Source organism: Arachis hypogaea, chromosome 15 (genome assembly GCF_003086295.3).
Source record: "Arachis hypogaea cultivar Tifrunner chromosome 15, arahy.Tifrunner.gnm2.J5K5, whole genome shotgun sequence".
Taxonomy (NCBI): domain Eukaryota; kingdom Viridiplantae; phylum Streptophyta; class Magnoliopsida; order Fabales; family Fabaceae; genus Arachis; species Arachis hypogaea.
In genome coordinates, this window is record NC_092050.1 from 19,280,582 (window position 1) to 19,293,387 (window position 12,806).

A 12,806-nucleotide genomic window follows, 5' to 3' on the forward strand; every position below is an offset into this window, starting at 1 on the left:
TTTCTTTCTTCTTTTTTTTCTCTTCTCTTATTATTTTTTTCTTCTTTTATTTTTTGCAATTTGTCTTACTCGTTCAGCGAGTTGAGGCAAATCGAAAAATTCTTGACTACTAATTCTTCTCAAATAGAAAACTTGAAACCATGTGCCACTGCCACCAAATTTATAAATTCATTTTTAGGAAAAAAAATGGGACACTTATTTCTCATTTGTTTGAATCGAACTATGTAATCGTCAACAGACTCATTTCAAGATCGTTTGACTTGGCACAAATCACATATACTAATTTTTATATCTCCTCTAAAAATTTGTTCATGAAATTTTGTTTCTAATTCTACCAAGAACGAATTTGGTGGGAGAGTAAAAAACCATGTAAATGCATGTTTGGCCAATGAAAAAGAAAAAAATTTTAATTTAAGGTATTCATTAGTACTTTAGCAGCAATTTGACCAATTTCAAAAGTATTCCTTGCTACATGTTTTACTGTGGATCCATTGCCTTCTCCATAAAATATAGAAAGTGCCTTGGGAGCTTTCCATGCTTGAGGCAATTGTGCTTCTTGAATAAAATTAGAAAATGGTGAAACAAAACGAAGTCGTTTGGTAGATTCAATATGAAAATCACTCCTCTTCAATGTTTGATTAACAACTTCTTCTACATTATGTTGCTCCAGGTATTATTTTCAATATCTTGAGACATAGTCAAACTATTGGATTTTTGACATTCTGTTGAATATTTTTAGTTATGTTTATTTTTACCACCTCATCCAATTTTTGTAATAACATATTTTACTGATTTTGGTGTACGCATAGCATAATCTTTTTCTAAATTATGGTAACTCTTTCTTATTTCTTCTCGGATCATTGTGGTAAGATATTTGATGATTCGGAAATATCATGATCATTATGATTTTTTTGAGTGAATATCCTACCCGACTCCTAACAATTACCTCGAAAGGACAGCGAGACTTCCAAAAAAAAAAACACATAATCTGGTCCTGTTTTTTTTTGGGACTGATTAGCTCCTGTGTAAAAAAAACAACATTGTCAGGAGTCTCGTTGTCCTTTCGAAGTAATTATCAGGGGTCGGGTTAGATTTATTTTTGTCAAGGATCTCGTTGTTTTTGAGATGATTATCAAAGACTGTTTTGTGGTTTTTTTTAAATATCCAACTTCACAGAATTTCAAAGTTGAATAGAGAAAAATTTTCTTTTCTAAAATCTTATTAACTTTACAGAGTTTCAAAGTTAAACAATTTTTTTTCTATTGATACTTTTTTTATACAACGTGATTTAAAAATTAAAAATTTAAAATTAATTTACTATAAATTTAAATTTAATTTAATAATTTATCATTAATCAACAAAATATTGCATACAAAATAAAATTTAAATTTTAACACTTGAACGAGTGAATTGAGTACTCTACTAATAAAAATTAGTTAAAACTTAAATCCCTCTTAGTCACTGTAATTAGGTGGTGTAGGTTGAGGATGCCGATTTAAGTAGGAGCTATGGAGGTTGAATTTGAAAAGATCTAGCATATCAAAGTCAACTCACTCAATTGTACGAAGAATTTGAAGGACAAAATTATTTATTGACAAGTAATTATTAGTAGTCCCCACTTGCACATTTTTTATTTTAATATTAAATTAACAATAATATTTTTTTAAATTGTGAATTACTTTAATTTTTTTTAAAATATGGAATGATTTAAATTAAAGAATTAAAATTAGACTAATTTTTAAGAGTTACAGAAATTTGATTACGTATACTCTAAATTTTTTTAATTTTTTAAACTCAATTTTAAAAAAATATCAAAAATTATAATATTAAAATATATCACTTATTCTATTTCTATATCTAAAATTTTTAAGTGTCCCCACTACTCATAGACAAGTATTGTATTGGACTGGATTCGTTATCGATTCTTCCAGACCTATATAAAACCGAGTGCCCACTGTGATTGTCAGTCATAGAAGAGCATAGGAATTGGCGTAATAATATTTAATAATAAAAATTACAGGGGGCATGGCTTTATTGGCAACTACTACAATCGCCTTTAAAACTATTAATACTCAAATTCGCAGTCGCAGTTTTCTACCGGCGCAACGGCATCTCCCGCTCTCTTCCCCTCCTCCTTCTTCTTCGTTCTTCAGAATTGTTTCCGTCAAAGCAATGGAATTGGAGCAGAAGGATCCGATGGTGATCGACGAGAATGGAGTTCTTAAGAAAGGTATTGCCGAGTTCTACGATGAGTCCTCTGCTATTTGGGAGGATATTTGGGGAGACCACATGCACCATGGCTTTTATCCTCCCGATTCTACCATCTCCCTCTCCGATCATCGTGCTGCTCAGATCCGAATGATCGAACAAGCTCTTCGATTTGCTTCTATTCCTCTAGGTCAATCCTCACTTCTTTTGTTTGTTTATTAATTTAATTAATTAATGGAGTTTTGATTGATGTGCGTGTGTTGCGTTACGTAGCAGAGGATGAGAGGAAATGGCCGAAGAAGATAGTGGATGTTGGATGCGGGATTGGGGGAAGCTCAAGGTATCTGTCTGAAAAATTTGGAGCTACTGCCATCGGTATTACTCTCAGTCCTATTCAAGCTCAAAGGGCTAATGCTCTTGCTGCTGCTCAGGGTTTGGCCAACAAGGTTGATTCATCTATTATTACTATTTAAGTAAACATTTAATTAGATTTAGAGTTTGTTTGAAAAACATCTAATACAAAAAAAAATGAATTTTATTTTTGCTAAAATAAGAATTTATTTTTATTTGAAATTTAATTCTATGGTTTGAAATTATTTTAATTTAATACAAAAAAAACTTAATTCTTTAATTTGAAATGATTCTAATATATTAATAGAATAGAATTAAAATTTTAGAAATGTTTGGTAATCAAAAGAAATTAGTAAAAAATAGTCTAAAATTTATCTTATTTAATATTTATTAATTATTGTAAATTTATTAATTTGTCTTAGCATTACCGTTTGATTTGTAAATGATCAGATGCATGATATACATCAGTACTCTAATGCATTTTTTTCTGTGAGTACTTTTTCTTCAAATTTAAAGTGTATGTTTTCGCGTGAATTTCGGCAATCACTTGCTCTGATTCTATATATTGATTATTTTGAACTAATAAAAAGCTTTTGAATGGAATTCTATCATTATGTAAAATGTCATCACTTTTAATTTCTCATTATTTGTAACTGTGTTTTACTTGGGCGGTTCAAATATCTCATTATTTGTAACTGTGTTTTAATAATTTATCATTATGTTCCGTACCTATTCATTTCTAAGTCTTTTAAAATAACTAGAGTATATAGATTTTTTGGAACTACAATTGATATCTTTATCACATTAGCTAAAATTTATTGGAAAAATAAAAATTAAAATTCTCAAAGCAATTCAAGTAATTCATGTTTAGTTGTTTTAAAACAAGAAAAAAAAATTCAACTCTCGAGTGAATTCTAATTCCTAACCTTCCAAACAAGCTCAAAATATTTCAAATTGAACACTAGTTTTAAACAAAGTTTTACTACTTTGAAAGTCATCAAATTGATTGTTTCATTGTTATTTTGAAGAGGATAAGGAATTAATTGTTGTTTTATTAAGAGCAAGAGAGGACCAATATGTGTGACGAGATTAATTGTGGAACTTCAGAACAATAAATTTGTTGGAGATCAAATCTCAATCCAAGTTTTGATGTATATTAACGGAGTTACTTGTACAGGTTTCGTTTCAAGTGGCAGATGCTTTAGACCAACCATTTCCGGATGGGCAATTCGATCTTGTTTGGTCCATGGAAAGTGGAGAACACATGCCTGACAAAGCCAAGGTTGTTGTACTTCATTTATTTATCCTCTCTGACGCAAGCTTAATTAAACATTAACTAAATATTTATTTCTATATTTGATTTAACTTTGGGAGTATTATATTAAGTTGAAACAAAATTGATGTTCAAAAGCAAAATTGAGACAATAAATTTTGTTTGAATAAGATAAAATAAAATCGCTGAAATATACATACAAATTTTAGTTTGAAATGATATCCATGAAACCAAACATCGTTTTTGCATAGGAGAATAATGAACTTGAATGCTATTTCTCTTCCCTTTTGATTCTGGTTTCCCCAATTGCAGTTTGTGAGTGAGTTGGCTAGAGTAGCTGCACCGGGTGCCACCATAATAATAGTAACATGGTGCCACAGAGATCTTGGCCCTGATGAAGAATCCCTAAAGCCATGGGAAGAAAAACACTTGAAGAAGATATGTGATGCTTTCTATCTTCCAGCATGGTGCTCAACTGCTGATTACGTTAAATTGCTTGAGTCCCTATCATTACAGGTGAATTACTTAGCCAAGTCCAATTATTGAAGATGGACCCTTTGAGATCTTCAAATAATTTAATATGTAACTTAACCTATCCCCATGCTTTGCCAGGACATCAAGTCAGAAGATTGGTCTCCTTATGTTGCTCCATTCTGGCCCGCGGTGATACGGTCAGCATTATCATGGAAGGGTCTTACTTCACTCTTGCGCAGTGGTAAGTGCTATTAGTAATTGTTTACACCTAGATCTTTGAAAATTATATAGTATTTCTTTAGTTAGCTAGCAACCTCTATATTATATTCTGTATATAAATATGTAGCTATTAAAATATTTTTCTGTATGCTCAATTAAATAATAAATATAACAATAGTTGCAACTTGTCGTTATATGATAGGAATTGAATATCTGTTTTTCTAGGAGTTGGTTGGTCTACATGTTCTGTGAAGTGTGAACCATATTAAAAGTCGAAAATGTTGCATCTCTTTCTCTATCAAATTTACATTTGATATTAATTTGTTGCACCTCTCTCTCTAGTGGTATTTTAGGGTCTTCCAAGTTCGGGGAAGTGAATAACGAGGTTGAACGAATAAAATAGATGGATTTTGTGCCTCTGAAATTGCTATTTTTTCTCAAGAATGCTTTCGTTAAATCCATTGCCATTGAATAATATATACTGCTGCTAGGCTGAATTTCTTTGAATTATTTTGAGCAGGATTGAAAACCATAAAAGGAGCTTTGGCTATGCCATTGATGATAGAAGGATTCAAGAAGGATCTAATTAAGTTTGCGATCATTACATGCAGAAAGCCTGAATAAGAGGGGGCAGATCAGTTTATGATAGAATTAAACGGGCTTCTGAAAATCTCATTTTTTTTGTTGTAGTTTAAATTAAACAAGACATAGAAGCGGCCGTGCAACAGTGACACAAAATATTGTGAGAACAAACTACGATATGGTTGTGAAGAATGAAGAAGTCTCACAACAATGTCTCAGAGTTGCTGACAGCTGCTGATATGACTTCTCTAAAGCAATTTTTTGTTAGTTTCTTTAAGCACAGGGACTAGAAATTAGTACTATTACTACTTTCTGTTACCATCATTACTTCTAATTCTGCATTCTTGCTATATTTGTGATAAGATTCGCATAAAATAAAAATATAAATAAATGTCTAGATGTAAGTATAATAGCTACAATTTATTGGTCCTAAAATTACTCACTCACATAGATGGTATTATCATATTTTTCATCTTTCTAACTTACTAACACTCATAAAATAAAAAAAATGAAGAAATAATTCTCAATTCTCATAACATACTTTCATTTTAGAAACATAAATTACATAAGATATAGGTGTCTTTATATAGACAATTTTTAGTACTAAAATAATAATTTTTAACAATTAGTTGTATATATTGGCGGTGATTAATGAAACTTGTAGAGCTTGCTTTGACTTTTCAAGTGTTAGTGTTTTCTAATAACTTTGAGAGATAACTGGTATTAGGAAGCAAAGTGTCTCGTTCAGCTTGCAAACTTTGGTTCTGTCATCATTTAATAACCAAATATCTTAGTTGGCAAATGCTCTTTGAATATTATCGATAATTTTTCAAATTTTCAATACAATTAACTTTTAGTAAATAGATAATTATGGTATTCAACTAAAATTTTGTTTTTTCAATTTTTTAACTATGTTTCATGAAGATTTTAATCCATATAAAAATTTTAATTCATATGAGATTATACAAGTTGATTTAAAATTTTTAATTAACATCCCTTAAATTAAATTTACAGAATTAATCATTTCAAACATCTTCTTCAACTTGTAAAATAATTCTGTCTTCAACGGCTTTGTAAATATATCTGCAATTTGTTTTTCAGTAGGACAATCCTCGATCACAACTTCTTTTTCATTTACCAATTCTCTAATTTTTTTTAAACCGTATATCAATATACTTTGATCTCCCATGGAATACTAGATTTTTGTAAAGTACAATAGCTTACTTGTTATCACAAAATATCGTTGTTGGAGTACTTTGTTTCTCGTTCAATTCTTTAAAAATTCTTCTCCAAACTGTTTGTGGTGCACAACTTACTGTTGCTATATATTTTGCTTCTACTGTAGAACCAAGATGAAATACAAATTTTGAAGTACTTTTCCTTGTTTCAATATCTCTAACCCAATCACTATCAGTGTAACCGACAATATTTACTTCATTAGTATTTTTATAATAAATACCATCATTTTAAGTACCTTTGATATATCAAAGAATTTATTTTGCAACTTGCAAATGGTTAGTGCAAGGCTCCTCCATAAATTTGCTAAGCAATCCAATTCCAAAATACAATATCTGGTCTGGTTGCAGTTAAATACCTCAGACTTGTAATCAAGCTTTTTTAATAAGTAGGATTTACTGCTCTTCTTTTATTTTCTTTCAACAACTTGAACTTTTCTTTAACTGGAGTAGGAACTGGCTTTAAATACTCCATCTGAAATTTCTTCAAAATATTATCTGCATATTTCTTATGATAAATGAAAATTCTATCATCCTTTTTGAAGAATTTCGATGCCTAGAAAATAAGACATCAAGCCCATAGCCGTCATTTCAAAGTGCTTTATTATAGCCTTTTTGAATTCTACAATTATCTTCAAATTATTGCTAGTAAAGATTAAATTGTGAACATAACGACACACGATCAAGATATCTCCAGGTTCAATGAACTTGATATAAAGTGTACGTTCAAATGGACATCTTTTAAAATCATTCTGAGTGAAATAAGAATCAATCTTCTTGTGCCATGCTCTTAGTGCTTGCTTTAACCCGTACAAAACTTTCTTCAAGTTGAAAACTTTATCTTCTTCTTCAGGAACTTCATATCCTGCAGATTGCTCAACGTACGCTTCTTCTTCTAAAGTGCAATTTAGAAATGCAGACTTAACATCCATTTGATGTATATTCCACTTATTTTAAGCTGAGAGTGAAATAAGCATACGCAGACTTAACATCTATTTGATGTATCTTTCACTTATTTTGAGTCGAGAGTGAAATAATCATACGAATAATGTCTAATCTAGCAACAGAAATAAATACTTCAAAATAATCGATACCTGGCTTTTATTTGAATTCCTTTGCAACTAATCTTGCCATAAAACGATCAACTTCACCGTTGGGTTTCTACTTAGTTTTATAAACTCACTTTACTCGAATCATCTTCTTATCTGCTAGTAAATCTATCAGCTCTCATGCATCATTCTTTTCAATGACATGAATTTTCTCATCCATTATTTTTTTTCAATTGTTGTCTCTAGAGACTTCTTCAAAATTCAACGGCTCACACAATCTGAAACTAGAGCAAAATTTATGATTTCTTCATCGAATGGATCGTTGTCATTGCCAACTTCATAATCTGCTAATTTAGCAGGTAGTCAGCGCTCTCTTTGAGGTATTCTAGATGATTCTGGTTATTCAATTGTGTTTGGTTGTCTTTCTTCTTCATCATCACATGTATTTAAAATTACAATCGACTACTTTTCTATCTTTGTGTCCCAGTCCTATATAACTTTTTTGCCAAACGTCACGTCTCTGCTGATGATTACTTTCTTTATTTCTGGATTGTACAATTTGTATGCTTTTGAGTCTGTGCTATAGCCGATAAAGATACACTTTTCACCTTTGTCATCTAACTACTTCCTTAATTGATCTGGCACGTGGGTATAAGTGATACACCCAAAGACTCTGAAATGATGAATGGAAGGTCACTTTTCACTCCAAGCTTCCTCTGAAGTTTTATCACGAACACTTTTTGTTGGACACTTGTTTAAAATATGAACTGCTATTGCGACTGCTTCTGCCCAAAACTCTTTATACATTTGTTTTGACTTGAGCATGCATCTGATCATATTCATGATGGTTCTATTCTTTCTTTCAGTAACTCCATTTTGTTGAGGAGTATATCTGGTTATTAGTTGGTGATGAATTTTGTGTTGCTTAAAGTATTCTGAACATACAAGATATTTTGTTCCCTGTCTATTATGAGAATTTTGATTTTATAGTTACTTTGTTTCGATAAACACCTTGAATGTCTTGAAGATATCACATGCTTCTGATTTCTGCTTCAAAAAATATACCCATGTATATCTACTAAAGTCATCAATAAAAGAAAAAGTACCTACTACCACTATTACTTGAAACTTCAATAGAATAAAGATTTAAATGCACAATTTCAAGTAATTTTCTGGCTCTCCATGACTTTTCTATAGGAAATAGATTTCTATGCTTCTTTTTCCATTGACAAATCTTACAAACACAATTAGGAACAAAACTCGTGTTAGCCCATAAACAAGTCTTTTTCTTGATAAGTAGTTTAGACTAGAAAAATGAAAATGTCCAAACCGCATATGCCACAACTAGCTATGATAAAGTATTATAAAACTCATGCAAGAGAGATTAAAATGTTGAATTTTCAATGGAAACATTCTGTTTGAAGTCATCTTTGTTTTATCTATGAACATTCCGTTGTTGTCAAACACAGTGTAATATCTACGATATGTTTTCATCTTATATCCCTTCTCAGATAATTGTCCTATACTCAGCAAATTGTAATCAAGTTCAGAAGCATAGAAAACATCAGAAATATAACTCAGAGAACTATTTTTAAATCTAATTGATATATGCCCTTTTTATTTCGATAGAGATCTTTGTACTATCACTAAACTTCAATAATAGTTTAACTAAATCATCTAATGAAAAAAATAACTCCTTTCTACTAAACATATGATTACTATAGGCAGTGGCGGAGCTTTGTGTGGGCAAGGGAGCCATGTCTCCCAAAATTTTTGTAAAAATATTAGTAATTCTACTTAAAAAAAATAAAATTAGTTTGTTTGATTAAATTGATATACTTTCAATTTATGTATCTGAGTTTCATGTCCATTTTCACCATTCTTTCAAACTTTTTATCCTATCCTATTTGACATAACAAATAACATATCTTTAAATCAATAACAAGTGACATATCTTTAAATCAACGTTACAAATTAAATATCATTATAGAATTAACACTAAATTATATTTAGCTTCTCATACAGTTTCATGCATTATTTTATTTTTAGAATAAAAAATAATTATAATATAATTAGTAGTAATATCAGTTATTAATAAAAATTTATTATTTTATTTTTAAATCAACTTTACAAATTTAATGTCATTATAGTATAACATTGTTTACATTAATAAATTTTGATAATTTTATTTTATTAGAAATTTAAGACTTTGTTTTGTTGTATTATGTTATTTAAATTGTAATAAACGTAATAATAAAAATAATTAATATTGAGACTTTTGAGTTTTGACAGATAAAAAGAATAATTAATATTTTAAAATTAATCTTTTAAAATGTTAAAAAATAATTTATAAGTTATAATTGATTTTATATCATTTAAATAAAAAATCAATTTTTTAAAAAGAAAAATCAATTTTTAGATAAAAAATTAGTTTTCTAAACAAAAATAGATTTTTATGTGCAAAAACTAATTTTTTTTAAATTAATTTTTTATTTAAAATCAAATTGACTTATTAACCTAAACAAAATTTTTTATTAATCAAAATCAAACTTATTTTTTTGTTAATCTTAACCCTATATAATCCTACATATTAATAATAAATTTAAAAATAAAATAATTATATTTATAAATTTTATTTTAATATAAATACTATTATATAATTTTTTATTAAGATTTTTGGTCTCTCTAAAATTTTTTTTCAAACTCCACCACTGACTATAGACATTATCCAAGTACCATATATTTACATCTTCAATATATGAATTATTTGTAAAAAATAAAATTTGAGTATTTAAACTATTATTAGTATTTTGATGTTAATTTTTTACAATGTGTATTTAATTGTTATTCTAAAAGAATAATTCACTACTCTATTAAAAAAATTTTATACTATTCTATACCCTCAACTTAATATTTATATATTTATAATTTATTTATTATTATATTTTAAAATATTTTTTTTTGTTAAACTATCAATTGAACCAATTAAACTAATAAATCAATGACTAAAACAATTTAATAACGAATCTAGTTCTCAAAACCTTGCAATTCATCTAAATCTAACCTAAATTATATTATTATTATTATTTATTATATGTAACTTAAAATTTGGAAAAGGACAACACGTGTTTATAAGGCATAGAGCAAGACAATGTAGGTGGGACTCAATTTGGCGTTCACGATAGCACACGAGAAACGTGCTCTGGTTTTGGTGGGACTCAATTTATTTTAGAATAAAATAATGAATACATTTTTAAAAATTTACATTTTAAATTGATTAATTTAAAAAAAATGTAACAAAATTTTTTAAAATAATAAATATGATATATTATTTTTAAAAAAATTTATTGATATTTTTAAAAAAATTTAATTTATTCTAAATATAAATTCTTAAAAATCTGTTTTTTCGTGTACGGCCATCAAGATATGCTAAATTGTTAATTAAGAGATTTTATAACAACAAAAAATTCCTACACGTCTCTTTTTAAATGGAAATTTGTAATATGGCCATACTTTTGTGGTTTAATCCTTTCGCCATGAAAAGCGAAATTTTATTTAGAACTGACAATTCATACGTTATTTGCAGATATCTAATTCGGCTTAACTCGTTCGAATATGGTAGATTATCCGATTCGTTATGGATAAAGTAGAAATTGGTTTAGGTAGGGTATAAATTTAGGGTGTACTCTATCCTACTCTATTCGCATCCATATATAACTCATATTTTATAAAAATTAAGTATATAGTGAACGAGATGAGAGTTAAACCTACAATTTCTCTCATGTAATGACTTATAATAAATAAGTAACTACTAAAATAATTAGTTAATTTAGTAATTTAGAATATTAATTTTTTATTTTTTATTTTATTAATATGTATAAAATTCGAAATGATTGAATTTTATATTTACTTTAAAAAATTTAATATTTTTACAGATAGAATAAAATAGAATAAAATTTGAAACTTTAGAATACGAATAAGATTATGGTTAAAAGATTTTCAATCTATGAATAAAATAGAATAAAATTTTAATAAAAATTTTAACTTACAAATAAAATTAGAGTAGAGTTTAAACTTTATCCTATCATATTCATTACCAATCATAACTCTATTGTCTACACTTTTCAGCAACACTTTACGTTACTTGTAATCCTACCGGATTTAAGATCTCCTCTATCATCGTTAATTAATCAACAACATTTAACCCTTTCTTTCTCTCATATATATATAAAATACACCATCTTAAATTAAAATAACATGTATTTATGTTTATAAAATTTTATTATTGTTATTATTTAAACATTTCACTGAAACAAGAAAAGTGTCATTTTTTCATCAATCAAAATTTTAAGTTCAAAAGTCAATATGATTTAATATCATTATTATTACAAGGACGTACATGTACTTGTGGTGGAGATTATGCCTCATGCCTAGCTATAGTTACTGTTGAAAGCGAATGAAGCCGGTAGTGAAGATGAGTAGCCAAGAAGGTTTATATTTGTCTACGTTAAACTACAGTGAAAGAATGAGCACAACATATGCTCGATTTATTTTGTTTTTGATAAATTAAAAATAAATTTAAATTTAATTTAATAATTTATTATTAATCAATAAAATATTACATATAAAATAAAATTTAAATTCTAATACTTGAATGAGTGAGTTGACCATTCTACTAATTAAAATGAGTTAAAACTTACATTTCTTTAAGTACGGTAATTAAGTGATGTAGGTTGTGGGTGCGGATTTAAATAGAGAGTCCTGGAGGTTGAACTCGAAAACATCTAGGCTGTTGAGTCAATTCATTCAATTGTATGAACAGTATTTGTTTTTTTTTTTTTTAAAGTAAACAGCTCAACACAATAAAAGTGGAGCAAACAGAATCACACAAACCAAAACTATCTTAACAAAAACCACAACACAAAAATGGTCCCTATATCATCTCCGACATAGCCATCAACAACTAAAGGGATCCACACCGCTCCACTCGTTAGCACTGTTCCAAGTCATGTTGATAATTTCTTCAACACCTTTGCTTGTGTGCTGGAAAATCCTCATATTCCTTTTCAGCCATATGTTCCAGACTATCGCACAGAAGCACCTCAGCCTTTGATTACGCTCCTCCATCCTCCTTGGTTCTTTTGTCCAGCTAAGAAAATGCTCTTTCATCGATCCCGAATAAGACCATTGTCTGCCAAAGGCTGAAATCCAAGCACTCCACACCTGCCAAGCAAATGCACAACCTAGAAACAAGTGATGTACATGTTCCACATCATTATTACAAAAAACACAAATAATATCATCCTGACTGATGATTCCAAACCGGTTCCTATCAGAACAAACCAGACAAACAGCTCCACTCTTAGTAGAACCAGCCCTTTCCAAACAGTCCTAGTGAAGCTGTAGCTAGTTACC

The 12,806-nt window shown here is 28.7% G+C and overlaps 1 protein-coding gene across 2 annotated transcripts; it reads left to right on the plus strand.

Moving 5' to 3' along the window:
- Positions 1–1,885: 1,885 nt before the first annotated feature.
- On the plus strand, positions 1,886–5,542 carry LOC112749831 (gamma-tocopherol methyltransferase, chloroplastic). 2 transcript variants are annotated; one of them, XM_025798246.3, is made up of 6 exons: positions 1,886–2,398; positions 2,485–2,654; positions 3,737–3,841; positions 4,145–4,348; positions 4,445–4,547; positions 5,046–5,542. In XM_025798246.3, exons 1-6 carry the CDS (start codon positions 2,026–2,028, stop codon positions 5,147–5,149), a joined length of 1,059 nt encoding a protein of 352 aa, XP_025654031.1. In that variant the 5' UTR covers positions 1,886–2,025; the 3' UTR covers positions 5,150–5,542. The 2 variants fall into 2 exon arrangements, with proteins under 2 accessions (XP_025654031.1, XP_072074905.1); XM_072218804.1 differs by having other exon boundaries at positions 1,920–2,398; positions 2,482–2,654.
- Positions 5,543–12,806: the final 7,264 nt, after the last annotated feature.